This window comes from Watersipora subatra, chromosome 11 (assembly GCF_963576615.1).
Source record: "Watersipora subatra chromosome 11, tzWatSuba1.1, whole genome shotgun sequence".
Lineage (NCBI taxonomy): Eukaryota > Metazoa > Bryozoa > Gymnolaemata > Cheilostomatida > Watersiporidae > Watersipora > Watersipora subatra.
Window position 1 is genome coordinate 30,694,152 of NC_088718.1, and position 24,244 is coordinate 30,718,395.

The window sequence follows — 24,244 nt, forward strand, 5'->3', positions numbered from 1 at the left end:
TTGTTATTATTACTGTTATCTACCAATATATAATAGGATGCTATAGTTTACTATTTGCTATATAACATCCATAGTATCCACAATTAACATAATGTGTCGCTTTGTCTTTTCTCTTCAGATCTTATTCGCTTTTAGTTTGTCTGTAAATGGTCAGCCATTTTAAACCTCTCCGTGTTGGAGCATTTACAAATTCAGTTTGTGTTGACTTATTCTATGACTGCTCCTAGCTCATGCCATATTGATTCAAGTGTCCTTTGCTCAGCAAATTATGTTAGTTGAGGTATTTTGTAACTTCCTTCAAGTGCATGACAAATGTTTGTCAAACTATTATAATCATTGATCACAATGTCGTTTGTTTGCTTTTAATTTATATCAAGGCTGGTTGGCTCTCTGTCTTGTATGAAGATTATATACAGCTTATGTACTGGGTGCCATTTGTATTGCTATGCGGCGTTGCTTAGTGACCCCGTCTATATGTTACATGGAATTAGATTATTCGAGCTATATCTAGACATTCGTACAACGATTTCTCATCAAGATTTTAATTATATTTTCATAAATTATTTTATATATTTTTCATGTACATCACACTGATAGGTTTATTTTTATAGGGATCCAGCAGTCTCAACCATCCAATCACTAAAAATCACTAAACATAAAAACTAACCATAATCACTAAACATAATCACTAAACTAAAAATCAATAAATAATTTGCTCCTGTTTTATTAGTAGTTATCAATTGGTATGCAAGTAGAAACACTGGCTTTTATGGTTGCCTCTGTAGAGGGATTTTATTTATTAACTCTGAAGAGACTAAAACATTAAGTTATCTATATATAAATCTCAGAGTTTGTGTAGATGTATGTCCTTCGGTATGTCCAGCTACAGCTATTAAAATCTTTGAATGAAGAATCCGTGTCGCCGAAGATTTGATCTTGAAACCTAAAATTCTCCAGCCAAATCCCTTACCAATTTAGCTACGTGATATTGATGGATTCAATGGGCGATATATGTCACTATGTGGGTGAAAATGTGTTACCGCTCTCCGTTACGGCCGAACATAATTCTTGCTCTCCAGTGAGAGCAAGTAGTTAGCTCTTATTAGTAAGCTTACTCAAATTAACCAATGACAATGTGACAGGCTAATGACTAGTGGCAGGCAATTACATTACTTCTCATTGTTTATAAGCTGATTTTTAATACCCATGCAACGTCAGGCATTCTGCTAGTTACTACTATATTTCAAATCTAGTAACTGAATCAATAGTTGTGTAGCTCCATACTTGTTTGATTTACTTATGATGTGAAGAGACACAGTGCGGACACGCTCTTTTAGAAGTGCCTGTCATGTTGCAATAAACCATTGTTTTTATTCCGGTATGTTAATAGCATATTTTGCTAAAGCTTGAAAGGAAAACCGAGCACACATTATCACGGTACTGTACATATTTACCTTCTAGGCTTGGTTACACACGTGCCATTAACTTCACGAGTTAAATCCTATGCAGCATTAAAAGAAAATTACGTTATTTTTATTCATCTCTTTGATACTTTATTAAGACACAAATAACTTTAAAAATGACTAAACTCCATCCGTGACAATATTACATCTCGTTTACAGACTGAGAGAATGTCGGAGATTTTTAGATTGACTGAAAATATCTTTTGAGGTATGGTTACATCGCAGCCGAACCACTCTTAACGGTTGAAATGTCTAAAGCTTTGTGTGCTCCTGAGCTCGCTTTTTAGGACAACTTATGCCTGTCAAATCAAGTATTACAATATTTAAGCGAATGTCAGTTGTGTGTGAGTGATTCAAAACACACAACTGAAATTGCGTAACAATATAAGAAACTGAAAAAAACAATAGAAAGCAATAGAAAAATAGAAAGAAAACAATAAAAAAATACCAAGAAAATTTTTCATTTACTCATGTCTGTGGAGCCACCTCTTCCAGAATTCTGGTTCAGCATTTCTAGGATTTTCTGGAATGTTCAAATTAGAGGTTATTTCAAACACTTTTTCAACTCATGTAGTTTGGCATAAATTTTAGGCTTTATCCGCTCCATTCCAAAAGTTTACATTCACATTACGACGAGCATGCCAGAATCCACACGTGAACAGTTTGAATATTAGCTTGAGAAATTTACTTTGCTTCTACTCGACAGGTAAAACTCAGTCATAGCGACTGTGAAGTGGATCGTTGAGACCTAGTAGGGCTCTTGTTGGACTTTGTTTGCTTTGGTTGCTTATAGTAACAGACACTCTTTTGAGACATCTAATTGACTGCGCACACATATATTGGGAGTTGAACTGTTCTCAATATGGTACGGGATGTTGTCTGTTTGTTTTAGCTCCTGATCATTGGCTATACTCTTGAGTCAGAGTTTGGAGATATCGCCATCGATGACTTGTCCATAGAGGCTTGCAATGAATGCCCAAGTATGTAAAAATTTCATGCCTGCAACTATCAAGTTACAGAATACTTCTGTGTGCAGATGAAATGTTGGTCTCTACAATTTAGTCTACTGTCATCAGTCTTGGAAATAAGATTTTTTAATGTGGTTTTATTGCCTTGTTTAATTAATGCTCATCTGCTCTGTTTCAGATTTATGCTAGTATGCCATACTTTTGTTAGATGAATAGTGACAAAGTACTAACACAACTAATATTCTATAAGACAATATTATTCACGGAGTTATATTTCGCTAAAGTTGTCTTCTCATTTCTTTTCACGGACTATTTTATTTGCAGGGGAACACATACCCTAATAAATTAATCCGTGAATTCAGCTAGCAATAGAGTGCAACACCTTCACAGGCGTATAACTTTATGTATGACTTTTTATTCTATAGGTAGTAGTATCTGCAAATCATATGCATACCACTTCTAAATCAAAATCATCAATATCAGTGTCATCAACTTCAGTATTTGATGTTGTTGGAGGCGATTTCACAGTGAAAAACTGCTAGAGCGACTTTCGACGACTTTGAATTCTGAAGAAATTGTGGTCACAATTTCTTCAAAAATGATTGAAGGTTGTCAACAACCTTCAATAATATTGCAGAGAATTGTGATGCATTGGCAATGGGCGCAATTCTATCTCTCGACATTGACTCAAAAAAGGTTGGAACTCAGCTATTTTTACTGACAACGCCTGGCGACTGGTTTTTATTTTTATGCAATAGTTATTCTCCACTTTTTCTTTAAGGAAAAAGCTAATAAATCTGAATATCCACGGTTTTAGCCATTCACAGAATTTTTCGCCCGTGATTTCGCGAATTTTCAAATCTATCGATTGAGATCATCCTGTAAAGGAGTTTCACGCATAATAATTTCTATCTATGTTCTTAGAGAAGGTTGATGCTGAACAGGATTCCTAGGAAAGGTTTCACTTGCTAGCTGTTATCAACTGCATACAAGGTTTTAAGGCCATTTCAAGCTCACTTATTGGCTATTTTATGAATATCGCTCACAATTTTATGCTGTACAAAACCACAAAGGAAACCTCATAACTTGTAGTTTGTAGTTGTCCTCTCTCCAATCTTCTTTTTAACTGAGAACAATTTCTTTTTCGTACTCAGTAACTAACTTCCGTGAATTTATTGTTTTAAACATCCACTTCTGTCTAACAAAACCTTTTTATATGTGTTCATGTGATCGCCGATGATGGTATGCCGTGCTCTTCCACTCTGCTTTGCTGTCTGACACGTGTGATGTGTACTGCTTTTTAGACCTTCCATCTACTACCTCTAGTACATCCACTAGTACATCCACTAGTACATCCACTAGTACATCCACCACTACTACCACACCAAGTAAGTGTGTCTGGCTGTCATATAACTTCTGTCACTTGAGTGAAGTTTTGGTTACCTTTTTGTTGCTTGTTTTTAAATATTTTAAAGGTTGACTCGCAACAAAATTTACATTAAAGTTATTTGGTATCAAAAGATTCACCATGTCTTACTCTGCTGTGTTGTAGGTGCAAAATATGGGGAATTGTGATTACAAGATCTTATAAGCTAAAAACGAACAGTTAATTGCACCCATCACGCAAACGCCGTAGTTTGGAATCTCTTTATTTTGACGACGTGCTCAACTCGCCGCGGTTATTGTTTTGACAAGTGATATTATCACGTGAAATGAAAGGCCAATAAAAGGCTCAATATAAAATATTTTGTAGCACTAGTTTATGAAAAACACTTTGGGTTGTACCGAAAAGACATTGTCAAATATAGATGCTCTCTACTTTACAGTTTCGCTAAAGTTTGGTCTAATCATCTAGTCGTAATCTGATCATGTGACCCATACTTTCTGCCAAATAGCGGGAACAATTTCTGCAGCATTTTTCGACTATCATATCATAGGTGACCAACAGGCTTGTCGTGTTTATCAGAGGATGATATGCACTCCTTCGAGCTAAGGTTAAAAAATTAAACAAAATTTCACAGTAGGTTTTGAGATATCAGTGCTTAAAGTGACAGCATTACAATGATGATAAAACATATGGGTAAGAACAATAGACATGGTTTTCTTGAATGCGTGAATACATTTGTGAAAATATTTCAACGAATGAAGTTGCATGAAAGTGTAAAAGAAGCCATCGTGTTCAACTATGTCCCATTTCAGCCGTTTTGGGAGGGATACCAACCTTCGGCGTTTTCTTGATGGCTGCGATTAACTGTTCGTCTCTTTAACTTTTAAGAGCTTGTAATCACATTTCTACATATTTTGCATCTACAATACAGCAGAGTAAGACATGGTGAATCTGTCGATACCAAATAAATGTAATGGGAATTTTGTTGCAAGTCAACCTTTAAATATTAATTTGTGGTCATTCACAGCCTCACGCTAAACCCTCTCAAATGATTTTATTTGACAATTGCATAACAGACTAACAGACATAGAACTCACCTCTCTGTAGCTGTTCCTTTAAACGGTTTATAAAAAGTATCATTGATTTTTTAGTACACTAAAAAGAATGAAACTTTCAAAGTTGTACTTTTATGTAAATAACTATTGTGAATAGTTGCTGAAACATGTTATATATGGGCAAACATATATTAATGATCACGCTTAAGTTACAGAAATCCATTGTTACCAGCCTTTTGTGTTTTAGTGTATTTGATAATGCTTTAATCCTTTTGCTCCATTTTTAGACTTGGCACCCGTTTTTATCACTCGTTCATTTTACTAAAGTTAGCTTTGCTCTAACGAACTGCTTGTCAGTTTGCTTGTTTGAAGGAATGCGTTTGTATTTGTTTATGTTTAGCTACATCTACTAGCACCTCAACTAGTACATCCACTAGTACATCCACTAGCACCTCAACTAGTACATCCACTAGTACATCCACTAGTACTAGCACTACCCCTGCTGCCACCACTACTATAACTCCTACTACCCCTTTGTCCACCGCAATCGCAGGTATGCCCAGTGTGGTGAACTTTCTGTTTTATGTCACGATTATCTTCACTTCTATTGTTGTCCCGTTTTAAATGTATTAATTGTTTTGTCATTGGCCGGAAGAGCACTAACATATTGCTTTAATGTGTGTGACAATTTAACATTCACGGATGTTCCAAACCTTCCAGACATTTTTGAATTGTTCTCTATAAATTTACGACGTAAAAACATCCTGTCGAGGAATATCAATCTAAATTTTTCTGAGCTAAGACAAAATTGCTAGTTACAAAAACAGAATGTAGTAGGAAGCATCTAACATGGTTCCTTTCAAGTCTTATTATTCACTCTCTTTTCATGAGGTTAATTCGCAAGTTTGCCCCATCCACATGACGTAAACAGGAAATGGCAAAAACCCCGCAAGTCAAGTGAATTATGTTACTGGAAACAATAACATAACAGAGCTTGGTTAGATGGAAACAGCGCTTCCGAACGATGCACCAACAAATGCCGCATAAGCGATTTGATTTTAAACATTTTACACGTTTTGGTCGTTCTTATTTTGAAAGTGTGCTGCTAAGTGAGACAGGAGTGCGCCATTGTGACCTCTGATGTAGAATTTCTTATCTTCTTTAACAAAGCATTCACGTTAAGCCGTGGCATGCGAATGTTCATTAAAACATTTATTGCATAGTTACTCAACGTGCGCACAACTCCAAATCTATATAATCCGCGCAGTGAAAACATAGTGATTGTATTTGTTGGTCAGTAACAAGTTAGCACCTTTAGCATAGTTGCCATAGAATAGTAATAAACCAGATGGGTGCAAGGCAGCTAGTTGTTTGCTATCTGCGCTGTTTGCTTTCTGTTCATTATTAGCACGCCTGAGTCGGTGATTTATATCACCGACTCCCGAATCACTGATATTCATCAATGTTAGTTTCGCCAGTAACTGCTAATTTCTCATCTCACTGTAATGTCAATTAAGGATTGTTCACGCTATATCTCAGTATGTCTGTGTTAATCCCACAATACTTCGCTGATCGTCTGTAATAACACTGTTCACGCTATCACACGCCTATCCGCGGTTACATCGGCGAATAGTCTGCAGTTAAGTGTTTTCATCATACAATGTGGTCAACGAAACGATGAATTCTAGTCCCGCAGGAACTTTCACTAAATAAAATATAGATCTTGCAATCCGCTACAGCCAATCATCATTACTGAAGTGATGAACATTGCGCAATCTGTTGTGGATGCCCAGCGGGCTATCAGGAAAGTTTGCCAGCTGCAATTTTTCCCAATGTATCCACAATATCTGGTTCACGCTGCACATAGTCTAAGAATACTTGCTGAGAGGACAACTCCAACATACGGCGATTAAGTTTGAACCAGCTTTTTTTGCTCTAACATTCTTAATAAAGCATTGTTAAATGTTGTTATAAGGACTCCAGCAGAGGTTAATAATTTCTGTTTTGTTTTATCATTTTTCAGTTCATAAACGTCATTGTTAACAATTGATTAAAACATTTGCGCAGGATCTTCTTGATATTTTGTGTATCACGAAATATCTTTACGTTTGATAATCATTATTAATATACTTGATTCTAGAGCAAGCATGTAAGTATAAAATTTTAAACCAATGATCTAATTTTCTCGATGTCTGTTGCTGTCTGTATTTATGTTTATGTCCGTATTTATTTGCTGTGAATCCTTGTTCTTCTCTATTTGACTTCTGATGACATATCCCGCAACCGCTTTTTTATTTCTAAGCAAGTTTATTTTGTATTTTAATTTGAACATGTATTCTACAGTTTTCATCAGCAAAAACCGAGACTTAATGATGTAAACGTTTTCTAACAAGAATTTGTTTAATTTGAATTTGTTTTTGTCTGTGAAAGTTTTACAAGGTGTGAATTTGGCTGTGTGAGCGCTTAATAACCCTAAATACTTTTAGTAGTTGGTGAGATGTCTGTCTAGCTTGTTTGAATGTTGATAACGCTGTCTTGTAGCTACTACTTCCACAACCACACTGCCTCCTGCTACACAACCTCCATCCACCACAACCACTACTAGTAGTAAGTGATTTACTGTCCCTCTCGCATTCTTAGCTATCTTGTTTCTCTTAGTTGTTCATCCACTAGGTTCCTTTAGTGTGCAAAGTTGAATTATCAGTAGCCACCATGGAGAAAGCAGTCTAAAGACCAGAGTACGGTTGAGGTAGAATGGAGAGGCACTGCAAATTGCTAGAGCTGCCGCCTGCCTTGAGCCCACTGCAAAACACACTGCTGCAAAAGCAGCATTTATGCATACAAATTCTTATTAAATTTTGATATTTATTGTTCATTTTAGCAAACGTTTTCAGACATTTCAAAACCAATTCTTACTTTGAGTTGAGTATTGTGATTCTGCAGGGACTTGACTTTTTCTACAATGCGGATGACTTTCTTTCATCGCGTTTTGAATTTTATCTTAAAACTTACTTAGAACTAATGAATAACCACGACATGTAGTAGATGTAGATATCAGGCACCTTTGAGCATTCATCTCTGCGTCTGCCCCAGCATTCAGTGTCTGTGGGTGCTTCTACAAAACTCACTCGATATTTCTCCAACACACTTCAATTTCTTTTGCAAAAAATTGCCGTAACAAAACTAGCTTTACCTAACAATTTAATATTATATTTGTATTATTTGGTTTTAGGCGGTCAAAATTTAAGAAAGTTTGTTTTTCTCGCAACTATTTGCGAGACATGTACATTTAAGGATCATTTTAGTTGCACTGGATCCAGTAGTTTTGAACCTCGGCGAACAATTTCCCTGTTAAAGTAACCAATCAAAGATATTCCTGCACAATGAGAGGGAATATAATGCAACTGAAGTATCAAAATACAATATAAATGTGATGCATGCTGATGTGTCTGAGATATGCATACCATTTTCTTTTGGGTTAATTTGCATATCTACAGACAAGTAGTTCTTGATTTCTTTTTAATTTACCGTCTTTTTTGCTAAAATTTCACACCTCACGCTCAATTTTTCGATTAAGCTTTGACTTGTTGACGTTTTAAACTCTATCCACCACATTTTCTTAGCCGTCAGCAATTCTCCGAAAAAGCCAGCATAATTATTCATTCTCCGCACATGTCCTTGTTTTATATTTAAACACGTGAAATGGGCAGCGGTAACATCGCTGATATAGCTTTGATCTGCTTGCTGTTTCTAAGGGTTGCAGTGAGGTAATCAGATACCCGCTACTCTGTGTCTGTTATTCATGCGCCTCGACATGCAAACATAACAGCATTTTTATTACTTGATTTGCTGTTTGTACCGTTGTTTGTTGAAGTGTCTTCATATGCCAATCTGTCAATTGTAGTGAGAAGGAAGGTAAAAGCGCTATGCTCTGGGCAAATGTAGCTAAGCTTACATTAAAGGTGCTTTCTAATTCCCTATTTGTGGGGGGTAGGCCTATGCATAAAGGGTGTGCATATGAGGTGAGGTATGCATCGAAGGCATGCTCAGGGTATATCCATATGAGGTACAAGTAGAAGGTATCCGTAGGGGATATGCATGAGGTATGAGTAGAAGGCATCTATAGGGGATATGCAGTTGTTCAATCTCATACCCGTCAATAATAGAAGAGCTACAGTAGCTTTTTGCGGTACACAGCAGTACATGATAACAAAGCTGAAATGGTAACGGAGCTGGAAATAGATTTGGTTTCGTAACAATGAATAAGCGCATGTGTCACGTGTGTCATGGCCTAAGATCTATATGAGGACTTTTGATATTTCAAGGCTATTGGAATTGGTTATGCTAAAAAACCTTTTTAGACTCTTTTAAAGGTCGTTGATAAGTTGATTACTGCGCTGGTGATATATCGTTAGAAGGGTCATGTCTCAGCGACATGTAATAGGTTTGTGGTGCTGGACAAATTCTTATAGCGTAGCCTAATCTATGAAAGATATGTTTTTCGACAATTCGTTGCTCATATTCCTCTAGAGTGTGAGTTGGGAATCAGAAAGCACCTTAAGATATGCATATGTTTAGGCTAGATTAAGCTTTGTTGCTGCGGGCTTGCCTATTCGGTCATGACTGCATCGTGACCTCTACGGTGATATCATGAAGAACTGATGAAGCATGGCTTTTTGAATTTGGTAGATTAAACCATTTTGTTTTCACATTTCACACGATTAATATGAAAAAAATTAAGATAGTTTTTGTTACTGTTACAGCCTTTCACAAAGATACCCGCAATGGTTGATCACTGACAAACACATTGCTATGCCTAATATATATGTCTGAAAGAGAGTTTTATCGCTAAATAAATTTTTTTTTACAAAAATTTTAATCTAGTGACCTTCATGAAAATATCAAAACTAAATACAAATATTATTAAGCTGATGGCAGTTTTCCAGTCGCACCCCGACTTCCAATCACTTCAATTCATAAATTTTTTGACCAAAAATCGACTAAACAAATAACAACAATAACGGAAATATTGTTCATTAAATATAAAGCACTTTGCAGTGTCTGAAGTTTCTCAAAACATTGCAGTCTGGTAAACGAGTACACAGTTTAGTTACGCAGCTAAAAAAAGTTCAATCCTTCTTTTCTAGTTTTAATTCCGGGATTCTAAGAAGACTTGTAAATAGCTGTGATGAAAAAGAAAAGATAACTCTCCTCTTTGTATTGAAACAACGAATGTAAACAAATGTTGAACCGATCTGTTTAAATGAATAAAACTGTCCCGTAGCAAATGCGACGCGTTAAGGGATAGTGATGCGAATGAAATAAGTCTGAAGCTAATATGAATCACTGGTCTCGCTAATTAATGATGAAAATTACAGAAAATTTGACTCGAAAACCAAAAATATGTAAGTTATGTTAATTCCAAATTCACAATGGGTATGCTAGACTAGCTGTGTGTTTATGTCATGACCTCCCTCTTCGCACTGTCCGTCTGCCTATTTATTATTAGTATACATGTTTATTCTTCTTCTTATGTATCGTAGTTTTTAACATTTGATTTTTTACTGTTTTATGCAACAGATTTGTGTTAATGTTATACATGATTACTTGAAATATTTAGTATTCACATTTTTAAACTGAAATGAATCAAATGATACACTGTGTATCGAATGTGTATAAGAATATTTGTTCCAGCCTGCTGCGGTTTTGACTAAGCAAATATTGTCAGGGTTTTACCTTGTGTCAAGGTTGAACAATACTGTATAGGATACTCGATAGACATCTTATTAGAATATAAGCACTATTGTTGCATTTCGCTAGCATCTATTAGTCTTACTCTTGGGTGTTGTGCGTTTCTTTCCATAAGCTAATCCGATGCTGTCATTCTGTTATGACTATTGTAGCCTCCACTACCAGCACCTCTACTACCACCCCAGCATCCACAACACCTGTCCGTAAGTAGCAGCTCATCTCTGCTTCTCATTGTCTATAGAAGTTCAATATCTGAAACAAACTAGCGGAATGTCCGGCGTTGCACGGGTATTAAAAATCAGCTTATAAATGATGAGAGGTAATGTAGTTGCCCGCCACATGCTATTAGCCTGGCACATTGCCAATGGCTAATTTGAGTAAGCTTACTAATAATAGCTTTACTATTTGCTCTCACGATTGAGCATGTATAAAATTATGCTACCGCTCTTCATGACGTTGCCCTGTAATGGACAGCGATAGCGTATTTGCACCCTAATGAATCCGTCAAGCTCGTGTGGCTTAATTGGTAAGGGATTGGGGTGGTGAACGGATGGGTTCGAGACTATATCTTCTATGATACATATTCTTTATTCCAAGATTTTAATAGTTGTAGCCGTATAAACACACAGATAGACAAACTTTAAGAAATATATATATATAGATTTTTAAATATTCTTACAGTTTATTGTATAGTCGCTTGTCAAAATCTGCAGAGTGTGTTTAACCTTAGTTGACGGTTCTGATAAATTTGTGTAATGCATTATAATGTTCTTTACTATGATAAGAGCCATGTCTGTTTGTCCTATGCCACGTTTAGAGGTTAGGAAAAAAGATTGCATTACATGGGAATGGAACTCAGACATTCGGCCTAAAAGTCATGCATGCTACCATCTGGGCCGCTTGACCACCTTGCTGCATTTAAGAACAATTGTGCACATACTTATTACACCTGACGATTTCTCACGGTGTACTAGAATAGTATTAATAATAATAGTTGATAACTTTTTGAGCTCGCATTGCTTCCTAGCGAAGGAGGTGTGGTGGTAGAACATTAACAATTTTGCAAAAGAATAACGTGCCAATTCTTGTATTTACGTGAAAACCAATTATACATGTAGATACACTTTGTCTTCCCTGGTTTGATCTCTGTACAATGAACTGTTGAAGTGTCAGTAAGGGATTAGTAAGGGATTAGCAGCAGCTCCTCTTATATAAGGGGTTAGTGGTGACAATTTAAAGGGTTGGTCTGAGTTTAAGTGCAGCTAAAAATCTGTGGCTTTGCGTGTGCTGGTTGTTTTTTAAATGAGTTGACTAAAAACAGAATTACAAATATCAAACTTAGTAACTTTTGCCTTCCTGCTATAGCAGTAGTAAATTACTTGTACGCTCTGAGTCTCGTGTGCCGCGAGAGATCATCATGTGTAATAACTGTGGGCACAAATATTCTTCAGTGTGGAAATGTGGGTGAGTGGTGCAGATGATAGCATGCTTAGCTATGAAACTGAATATCAAGGTTTGATTCCTGTGTAGTGCAATCTTTTTTCTATCACTCTAACCATGGCTACGTATGGGCATGGCTCTTATTATTGGATAGATTGATAGGTAGTGGCTTATTATAGACATCAATTATTTGATTGTTGTGATAAATGTGGGTTATACATTATTATAATAATAGCATCTATATTATAATAATAATATTTATAACAATCATCATCAGCGGTAGTTTTGGAACTCGCATTGCTTCATAGCGTTATTAAAGGAAGTGGGACAAAAACATCTACAATTTTTATTATAGACTTCAAATACTTGACAGTAGAAATTTAAAGAGTTGAAGTCTGATAAACAAAGCCCACAATTATATCAGATGCTAAAGCTCCTTTTTAGTACTCAGCTAATAGTTTAGAGGAACCACTGATCATAATAACTATGTAATGATATTTAAAGATGAACTTACCCAACATTTTAGTAGGTTGTATCAGAAAGTATCGGTATTTTTTATCATTTGTGATTGTTTTTGATGTTTGAGGTGATTCGACTGCCAGGATGTTTTAATATTAAAATATGTTTCAAGAAGAAAAATACGTGTGAAATGACGTCACTAGTTGTTATTGTTGCTATAGTTGATATCGGCTATTGCGTTCAAACTAGAGTTGCCCCGATTTTGGAATCGGTATCGGTGCCCATATGGGTGTTAAGTATCTGAATCGGTATCGGCCGATCTTTTCTTAAAAAATCTGAAACTTCAAATACTTTTTATGAATCAACTATTTAGCAGAAAACAGTATCTTAGCCTGCTACACTAATAAAAATCATCAGCTGCAAGTTCCTTACTTTTACCTAATTATTTCCGGGCCTGCCACACAATTTATTTCAAGTCTATAGTCTGATATACATCAACACAGCCTAGGAACATTTTTGCTTTAGTCAGGAAGTAATTACAAAGTGTGGTATTTCCGCAATTACAGCGATAGGATTTATTGCAGCTAATCACGAACAAGATAGCAAAGATGGGGAACATGAATACAGTGTAATATTTCTATATACTAGCATTACGAAAGTAATTTAAGCAGTTGATGCTTTAAGTTATCTATCACTCTCTTGATCCTGACGATACAATGTATTGTTTGTATGGTACAAAATACGGTAATCCCAGTGGCTTATCGGTATTTAGCCTGTTCTCCATCATCTGTGGCAAGTGAGTCCCTCTTCCCTCTCCCCTCTCCCTCTTCCCTCTCCCTCTTCCCTCTTCGACTGGCTACATTTATAGTGATAGAAGAAAGAGGCTTCTTACTAAGAGAACTAAATCACTAACAGTAATTAAAAGAAACATTGATTTGCTCTAAACTTGTGCAGACGCAGCAATTCGTTCAGCAATAGAAGAGAGACTTCCTTATCACAAAGAGAGCTGTCCCATTAACAGTAATTACCTTTATTAATAGCAAATTACAAGAAACATGAACTGTTTTCGTTTTACATGTGCGGTATGTCAGTATGTGAATATATTTTTTTTTCCATAAATACAAACAAATAATTACCCTAAATTAATATTTATATTTTCTTTGTATTGTATTCATATTTGCATAATAAAATGAGCAATTATTTATTCAACACAAAAGATGTGAATCGGATTATTTTTCAATAAGAATCGGTATATCGGATCGGTCTCTGAATTGGCTCGCGAATTTAAAATCAGGGCATCTCTAGTTCAAACCAACGCTGTTAAGCGTCTCTATTCTGTCAGTGTCTTTTGAACTGCAGACGTCATAATTGCACTTTCGCTTGATCTGAGCATTTTAAGCGCTATCAAGTTTTGCCGATTGTCGCAGATGAAGCATGCTGACAGATAGGTCATTTAAACCAAAAAACAAAATCACAAATGATAGAATAATATATCAAAGTTTTTTGATAAAGTATTTTAAGATTTAGCTTGAGTATCCCTTGAAAAGATATAAAAATTAAATGTAGTAGTACTTAACATAGCTCTGCTGACAAGTACATTTTATTTTTCAGCTGTGGGTCAGAATGACTGCAATTTCGACAGCAGCTTCTGCAGTTTTGGGAGACCCACTTTTGGTACAAACCTAAAATGGAGGCGTGTGGGAACAGACAACTCCCGAGTGCCTGCCAGTGATACCGGTGGCAATGGAATGTTTGTGTTTGTCAACTCTGATGACGTGGTATGTTATTAAATTATCATTGTGTTTTATATCTGTATATATAACATAGACTGGTTGTCTACCTGTTTACAGTACATAGATTGGTTGTCTATCTGTGTTTAGTACATAGATAGGTTGTCTATCTGTGTATAGTATAAAGATAGGTTGTATATCTGTGTATAGTACATATATAGGTTGTCTATCTGTGTATAGTATATAGATAGGTTGTCACTTATTTTGGTTTTCGCTATTGGCTCAGATTTGTCTTTTTTCAAATATTTTAAAAAGTGATTCCATATGCATTATGAATGGGCAAAATCTAAATGCAGATGAAATCTGAAATTACTCAGGTCCACGTTTTATCGGCTGCAGCTCTGATAATAGCAGACGTATAAGACAGTTGATAAATTTTCATTAATTACTTTCTGCATTTTAGCACTCTTCGTAATTGTTTTACCCTTTAAATGTTGGACGTCCTACTCAATGCGTATCGCTCGGCAATGCATCAAAAAGTCGCACATTTACAAATTTCAATAAATATACCTAATTCCGCTCATAACCATTGGAAGTTGGTAAAGATGTTCAAAAACGGTACAAACTGGAAGTAAAACTTCTCGTCTACCATCCTATGTAAGAATTAATGTGATTGGTTCGTACTGTTACTTGAAAACATCATTTGAAAGCGGAGCTATGTGAATGCCAACCATAAGGGTTTCTGACAAACTACATGATGCCAGAATACTAGCTGTCAGGGTTCACAGGGTTTGTTTAATGTATATTTCATGACTAAACGAACAGCACAGTATGGTTGCCTAAATTTTTGTAGTTTTCTCAGTATTGTTGTTACAGTCTAATGATACAAGCAATAATTTGATAAGTTTTAACTACTTATCATGAATAATGTATTCAGTGTGGTTAATAACTGTCCACTTGATCAGTGTCAACAAGTTATATGTATATCAGTGGTTGTCTCACAGTCTTCACTGGAACACTTCAAGTTGATGCAAAATGGCTATTCTAAAGACCGTGAAAAAAGCTGCGTTCTAATTACGACAACATAGTCTTCTCTTCATTTCACTATTTCCATTAGTTTATATGTAATTCTTATTATTGTATAACACTATTAACTAACTCCGGATATTCAAATAGCCTTAGAGTTTCAACTCAGGCTTTTGTATATCAAACTTAAGGGGGCAGCGTTTTACCGCTGTATTTTTAAGTGTTTTTTTTTGCAATGCCGATTGTAGCTAAGTGTTTAGCGGAATTCTTGCCGCAATCGATGACTCTTTTAGAGATGCAAAAGTCAATTGTTAATTGAATCGTGACTATCAGCTAATTATGTATCATCTTACTCTGATGACAGGCAGAAATCGAGTTCGTCGAAAGTTTAGCTTTCACTTACTACTTGGACAAGTTGCCCACACTTTGGGTTTCTAACACAAGTTTCATTTAAGTGGTTCTATGCTATACCATTTATAACTGTTTACCATAACCTCGTGTCACTCACTTTATCTCATAGGCTGACACAGACTATGCACAGCTGCAATCCGATTCATTTGTGTACAATCCAAATACTTGCCACAGCGTCAGATTCCGGCATAGCATATCCGGTGAGTACTCACCTACTGAAAGCTATTAAAAGAAAATGACCTGTTTATGAGGTTTTCTAAAAATTATATTTGCAGTTCTTTTTTAGAGCTACACTCACCTGTTTCTTCCGCTTGTACTAGTGTAAGGCAAAACCTTCACACCTGTAGTAAAATGTTTGCTAATGGCATTGTATGAAGATTAGTATCATTTGGTAAGATGAGCCGAATGTAAATAGTATTACATGTTAAATGCCTGATAATATTCATCCTGCATGTGTGCTCATTGCTCATGAGCTGACAAAACAAAATATATTTAAAAGTTGTGGATTGAAAGGGTATTAATTCTGGTATAAACTTATCGTTTTATAGATATCACCATCATTCGGCGACTAGAAGCGATATAACATGATTCTTATTGTGCCCTCACTCCTACTCTGCTAATGTTACTATTTGTGTTTAAAGCTGGCGATCCTGGCACTCTCTGGGTTTGGCTAATGACTGACAATGGGGAGAAGATCCGGTCGCTATGGTCTAGCAGTACCGTCACTAATGGTTGGACTGATGAGGTTACAGTTTCATTCAGATACCATGACAGATTCAAGGTACGTGAACAATGGGCTTTTCATCAATAGTTCTAAATTGTGTTAGTTTCATCTGGACTATGATAAAGTGCTGAAGAAGCTAACTCACTGCAGCCTTGTTGTTCTTTTGAATATTTTAAGCACGCCTTACAGGCATATGCGCTCACGGGCTCTTGTCGCACTCCTCTCACAGTTGTATAAACGTTATAGTAGGTTTGTGATGATAGTAGTACTTGATGGTGAGCTATATCCAATTTGTAGAAGCCTCGTCAGCAGTCTGGAGGAGTACGCTTTTCAGTATATCGTTTATTTCATGTATTGTTTTAAACATTAAGATTTTTCTACTCTTACCTGTGGGTTTTCTTTTGGAGTTTTACTCTGCTCAGTGAATAGGGTTTATAAAATTATTCATACAGTTTTTACTTCACTCCCAGTTTTCATAAGTTGATAATAAGCAATCATTATTATTTTATTAGAAAAACAGTATAAATCAGTATAACAACGCATTGCTATAATCTAGGTTAATAGAAAACGTACCAGTTTGCTGAGTGGTTGCAAAAGTATACTCAATAACAGGCCAGCAAATACTGTGATCTTTCTATTGTCACATAAGGATTTCAAACCACCTACTTTGAGCCCTTTTGTTACCTTTTTAAATAAATTGCTATCATTTATAGGCTTAAACTTTGAAAAACTTCAAACAATGAAGTTTCATGCGTTTATGCCTTGGCTCGACTCTGTAGTACCATTAAGGACATTTCATCAATAGCTTCATGTCATTCATGGTAAACAATCACAGTTGAATGTCATCATGTTTACTGTTGTTTTATTATTGTTCAACGTAACTCTGTTTATTGCATCTCAAGTGACAAACCTAAATAGAGAATTGTACTTATTTTCATTTTTAATTGCGACTGTTTGTGTGTTTTCATACTGTCAAAGTTAGCGATGTGGCTTTAATCTGGTATAATATTTCTTCACACTTCAAAAATGGTTGTATGTTTAAAAAAAAACACCGTAAAAACTTCAATTGAAAGCCATAGCGCTCTATTTTATAAACCTTGTTCTTTAGTGGCGTTCAATTGGAGGTGGCGTTCAATTAGAGGTTTTACGGTAGTCTTGTAAATATACAATTTACTCAATTTAATTTGTTATAGAACCAAAAGAATAATGACAAATATTTTAAACAATTATTTAAAGATGTAAAACAACTGCATTACATAGTTTTATATATAACCAAACTTCACTTATATGTAAAAACTAGATTACTAAGGCAAATAGGCAATAATCATTACAAGCATGTTTTGTTCTTACATAACAATAATCATTACAATCATGTTTTGTTCTTACATAACAATAATCATTACAATGATGTTTTGTTCTTACATTACCTTGAAGACATTTTAACAGAAATTCAGATTCAGCAGTTCTAAAGTTCTGTGGTAGATTGGGTGATTATAATAACAGCATGCATTATATCTGCTCTCGCCTATTCTAGATATCTAAGTTAAAGAAGCAAACTTTATATTTTTCATTTAGTTTTACATTTAGTTCAAATATTTTTTTATGAATGCTTCAGGTTTTTACCTTTTGTCTTTTTTAAATTTTAATCGTCTAAACTGTAATTGTTCATGAATTGTACAAAATCATATTTTAGAAATTTTTTGTACGCTCAGACAAATGTTTACACAAATTTTACACTAAATGTCAAAAATTTGAATGTAGATGTGATTTTCAGTCATGGTTTGGCTGTATATATAAACTATAGTCAAATTATTTAACAACTGATCTGCTCGTTTGGAGCAGAAATTGAAGAGCATTGTCTCTCCTTTAAATTTTTATTGCTATAACACGCTGAAACCTGTAGTATTGAAGCAATCTTCTCCTACTTTGCCTTCTAGATTTTTAAACTAGATAGCTGTGACCTTGAAAATAAGCAAGTTATTAGACATCGTTGTAAACTGTAGCGTTAGTCAGTCTTCACCACTTTTTAGACTTTATTTACTGGTTATAGCTGATGTTTGAGGCAAAGCGCACAACACCCACAGGTGGTAGTGACTTTGCACTCGATGACATTGTGATTCCTGTCACTGACTGTACCAACTCCCCACTCTATCCTCCGTCTCCCGACAGCACAGCAACTGGTAAAATATTTCACATCTTAACCTTGCAATTACCCTTGAATCATATTTATTATGAAAAATGCCGAAAACTATGGAACATTTGCTGGTCTGGTTCAGCGCACAGAATTTGTGAGTAATAGTGAGTAAGTTATATCAAGAGTTTACAACACAAGAATAATTTTGTAGTTGGCTGAGCTAACCTACTGTACATCTGTATTTGTATGTTGAGCTAACTTACATCTGTTTTTATAACTTGAGTTAACCTACATCTGTATTTGTGAGTAGAGTTAACCTGCATCTGTATTTGTAAGTTGAGTTAACCTACATATGTATTTGTGAGTAGAGTTAACCTACATCTGTATTTGTAAGTTGAGTTAACCTACATATGTATTTGTGAGTTGAGTTAACTTGCATCTGTATTTGTAAGTAGATCTAACCTACATTTATATTTGTAAGTTGAGTTGACCTATATATGCATTTGTGAATTTAGTTAACTTACATCTGTATTTGTATGTTGAGCTAACTTGCATCTGTATTTGTAAGTAAATCTAACCTACATCTGTATTTGTAAGTAGAGCTTACAGTATATCAAGTTGAGGCAATATCAACATGACAGAAGCTGGTTTGAATACCAAGTATGATACGAATCCTTGTTTATGAACAGAGAACAGTAACGGTACTGTGACAGTTATCACTGGTGATGCCGGAGTTATTCAGTCTCCCAACTATCCCCTTTTCTACCCGAATGACTTCAGCCACAATTGGACCATATCTGTGCAGAATGACTCTACCATTAACATTGTCATTAGCCGACTCAACACCGAGCCTGTTAATGACGTCGTAGTTGTAAGTATTGATTCAATATGTTATGTAATTTCTTAGAATGAAGCAAAAAATGTCAATTGACTAGCAGAACAAGGCTCTCATTTCAAGGCAAATATTCCCTTGACATCCCTTTCCATTATCTCATTTAAAAGAACACTAAATGTCTATCTTTCCAGAAATTTAGCATTTCAAGCTAATAACAAAATTGGAGGAACAATAGTGATCTTTTAGCTTCTTTGAATGGCCAACAAGCTTCTCTTATTGAATAGGTTTTAATTTCATCTTGTAACTGTAACAAAATGTCAAAACCGTTCTTGTATTTTGTTTGAAATTTCACAAATAACGTATTTCTGGGCTAATGAATATATATACTGTACAAATGCTGTGTATTCTGATGTTATATATAAGTCGCAGTGTTTGTCTTTTTTAAGCCCTTTGTCTAGTTCTAGCAATTAAATTCTAGCAGTGAAAGAATCTGCAAGGCAGTGAATTTGATCGCAGGACCTAAAATCTAGAGTCAGCAAACATAATCAATAAGCTACATGGAATACAATGATTTTTTGGGCAAATAGTCATTACATTGGTTAAGATACTCACGCATAAAGCTTGGGGTTAGCAACTAGCACTGTTGACTGTTACGTGTAATGATTGTTAAACTGGCCCAAACCCAGTTATTGTTTTAGTAAAGATTTTAGTAAATATCTAGCTTTCCAGATAAATTACTCAAATTCATTAGGTAATTATTCTATTACACATGCAACGCTGGGAATTTGAGAAATATATACATATATATACTAGCTGTACCACCCGGCGTTGCCCGGGTAATAAAAAGGTCCTTGGACAAAAATTTGATTTGTATTTCACATATAACAAGGTTTCCCATTCTTACTTTCAAACTACATATCATAAGAGGTGTTTTGTGTAGTTGAAATAAATTAGGAGAAAAATAAAAGCAACTGTAAAGGTTTTAAAACTTTGTCAAACAACTGTACCTTTCAAGCTAGTAGCCTGGCATAGTGCCAATGGAAAATTCCACTAAGCTAGTTAATAAGGCTAGGCTTCCAATGACTGTAAGCCATGACTTTGCTTCTGCATTGTTGGCCAGCTCCGCTGTTCTAATAATAGCTTTAGCCGGAAAACCAACAGATATACAGATATACGACGACACATGGACATACTTTGAGAAATATATATAGAGATAGAAACTAGAATACACTGCATTTCAAATGGTTCCATCCAAAGCCTAATAGACACAAATAAATACTTCAAGTAGTTACATATAGCATAACGTAGTCTAAGGTTATAATATTGTATAAAACTAAGTTGAAGTTAAATTATGTACGAAACTAAATAAATAAAGTAATCATAAATAAAAAGAGTAATAAAGTAATAATCTTATTGTCACTTTATTCAAGTGACTCAGTAGTGGGAATGTGGGCTCAGCAGTATGTGTTGTATTACACCAATGGAGAGGATGGTTTAGATTATTATGTGAGCGATACAAGATCGTTCTCCTTTCATTTTGTATTCAACCGAAAGCGCATGTTAATCCTAGAACACAAATTATGTGCTCGTTAAATGCAAGAGTTGTGTACTCTTAATGAAAATGTAAACATGAGAGGATAACTCGTACTTGTACTAATATCACTACAACAGTATGTAGACTCAGGAGTGGACGGACCCAGCGTAAATTTAGTGATGGAACTATCTGGAGTATCTTAGTCTAATTTATGTATTAGTTATAAATTAATTTACATATATTTCACTATTTTTACATGATAACTTTTATTATTGTCTGCCTTTCTATTTTTATTTATAAAATTGGAATGCTTCAAGAAGTCTACAGAAGGAAGAATGTCTACATGTATGATCAATGTTACTTGATAGGCAAGACAACTATCGGTTCACATTTTTTGTTGTATGTCAAAAGATTTGTATGTAGAGTTAATAGTAAGTTGAGATTTGACTCCACAGCGTATTAATATTAAGACTTGGCAGAGTCGCATACAACATACATTAAGAATGCTATTTGATTTTTAGGTGATTGATGACACACCTGGAACTTCTATGTTTCTCTTGTCTGGCAGTGACCTACCCAGTACGGTGTCTGCTAACTCAATGGGCCCACATGTAACAGTTATGTTCACTTCCGATGGAAATACCAGACAGGAAGGGTGGGAAATAACATGGAGTCGAGTGGGTCCACCCACAACTTCCACCTCCACAACTACACCTCCACCAGACCGTAAGTTGTCATTTTGCTTCTTCTAGATTTTAAGCCAACCATTTTAAAATAAAAAGAACAGTGGCATAAGATTTTTGGATTATAAGTTTCATTGAGTAAACAACTCCTCATTTACTCTTCAGTTATAATGGTCCAATCATTTTTACCAAATAGATAATTCAATAATAATTAGTACTATACCGTGTTGATGCAACGCATGTGTAACACGGAGTCACATCGATTAAATCTTTCACCACCAAACTTATATTTTTACTAGGGCCTAATTGAATATTCAGTAAAACCTAATACATGATAAGGGCGCATTTTAAATTGTCATATATTTTTAATCATATGGTCTATGAAACTATTTTGATACCAAATTATTCAGCATCAAATCTTGAACCAGCTGATGCCATGAAAAGCTACAAGCAGCAGACTAGTAGAGTATTATAAACAAATTGTTGTTTCTGATCGTTCTTGTGATTCGCTGATGGCTGAACTGCTCTTTATATTTCTGATGATGTTGAGGCAGCTGACTCCTTGATGACTCCTTCATGCTTTCTTTGTCACTGCCTAAAGATTACACAAGAACTTAGACCACTCTTTACAATGATAGCTTCTTGATTATTATATTTGTCAAAACTAGTAAACGATTTTTCCCATTTTGAAGGATTATCCATTGAAATGCTACCAACAAAGCATCTAAATTTCTTATTTTCAGATATTTCAAATGACTATATATAGCACAAAATGTGGCTGTTTCCATGCTTTTCATGCAGCTAAAATACTTGGAAATGTTGAGGATTTCAATAGGATGTGTACATCTTGAGCAATCCTAGTCTTGGACAGTCAACATACATCCTCGAGATGAAAACAAATCGATAGAGATTTTACTCCGAAGCTTTGTTGTGTTTTCTGTCTTGGTACTACACACAGGTTTTGTCTCAAACTTGTTAAATATGTATTATTTGTTTGAGATATTATCAATCTTTTTATGAAAACCTAAAGTCAATAATGGTAACGTTCGAGCGGATATATATGAACAGTAAATCAATCTAAAGAACTTTCATGCTGGCCTATATGATGATTGGAAAAGTTTATTTTAACAACATGGTTTGAAACGAGCAATAGCTAAAGATGAATAATTCAGTTATTCATTTTCACCTTCATTTCACTCGCATTTCCCATTTATAACCAATGTTTTAGAATTTTTTTTAACAATTACGACTTCAATAGGTTTCGACTACTGGAAAATATTTTAAAACTAAAATATTTTTGAGATTCTCCATAATACCTCTTTTGTGTATGAAACAAATTTTATATTGTAATAGTAAAGTTATTTAAAAGTTTAGCTGATGCCGCTTACCGATTAGTGTATGTTTGTGCTTGCCGGCGTTTAACAGTGTAACAAATTGTTCAGGCCTCAGTACTTGGGATCTAGGGAATTCTTGATGGATAAGATTGTATAGGTGTGGCCATTTTGTTTATATCATACCCATATAAAATGGAGCAATAGATATTTATCTATAGCCATATGTAATACCTGTAGAAACTGGTTCCACTAACTACAATATAAAGTGACCAAAGAGTCTAGAGCACTGCACTTCATCAACTGATCATGGGTATGGGGTGACTAAAAGTTCTGTCAGGGCGGTTTGATTAATTCTTTAGTTCTGAAAGGTTCATGGGTAAACTATGGCCTACCCCCTTCAATGCAAATATTTTTGGTTAAAGTCAAGATCATTGATGAGTGACATTGTGTTTTGATTGTTGATAGCATATGGCTACATGATCTGCGAGTTCGACGAGAGCACAGATGCTTGTATGAACGATATTGAGTTCAAGAATGATACAGAGTTTTCTTGGACTTGGATGTGGATGGCAGGCGAGTCACCCAACTATCCTGAGACGGGACCATTTGGTGATGCAGACGGTTCTCTAACAGATGGCTATCTGTTCCTTGATAGTTCTCCAGAGGCTCAGGTGCGTATGTCAAAGATTCTCATAACTTTTCAAGTATCTGTGAGTATCCACAGATCGGAATTTTCTCATTAAGTAATTTTCCTCTTCATTGGTTTGGATATAACCAGATTGAAATTAGCCAATGATTAAAAGCGTTGCTTCACCTTCTTGGACACCCATTTGATGCCATGTCTGAGAAAGAAGGAACAAATGAACATCCTCGCAGCCACCATAATGTTTCATAATATGCGCAGAGCTGTATGCGAGTATTTCCAGCCTTTTTTAAAAAGTTTGCTTAGTATTCTCGTAACAACATCGTTACTGTAGTGTAATTTTTGAGATAATAAAATTTGTCACAGAAAATGTGTCATGGAATCTTAGTCGCAAGAAAAACTGATCATAGTTGCCCACGGTAGAACCTCCTCAAACGTAAAGAAATTATTCCAAGAAAGTCTGTGCTCTAGTGATTTTACGTTATATGAATAGTAACATACATGTAAATTGCCTAATTTATTCCAAGATTCTCCCTTTGAGAACTCATCCCTTTGGCCCTTTTAATAGAAAAAATCTAAACTTAACCTTTAATTCAATGACTATAAACTAACTGAGGTATTATTGGTTAGAATCGACAACTTTTCACTTTTTTCTTTTCAATCTCAC

General features: G+C 35.2%; 1 protein-coding gene across 1 annotated transcript in view; it reads left to right on the forward strand.

The window, feature by feature from the left end:
- LOC137407968 (uncharacterized) overlaps positions 1-24,244 on the forward strand; it is a 74,644-nt gene that overhangs the window by 23,494 nt on the left and 26,906 nt on the right. The window contains exons 13-23 of the mRNA XM_068094356.1: positions 2,356-2,443; positions 3,736-3,819; positions 7,415-7,480; positions 10,777-10,827; positions 14,135-14,301; positions 15,800-15,890; positions 16,332-16,471; positions 18,465-18,594; positions 19,238-19,419; positions 21,439-21,643; positions 23,400-23,605. Of these exons, the coding sequence (XP_067950457.1) occupies positions 2,356-2,443; positions 3,736-3,819; positions 7,415-7,480; positions 10,777-10,827; positions 14,135-14,301; positions 15,800-15,890; positions 16,332-16,471; positions 18,465-18,594; positions 19,238-19,419; positions 21,439-21,643; positions 23,400-23,605 (1,410 nt within the window). The remainder of the gene's footprint in view (positions 1-2,355; positions 2,444-3,735; positions 3,820-7,414; positions 7,481-10,776; positions 10,828-14,134; positions 14,302-15,799; positions 15,891-16,331; positions 16,472-18,464; positions 18,595-19,237; positions 19,420-21,438; positions 21,644-23,399; positions 23,606-24,244) is intronic.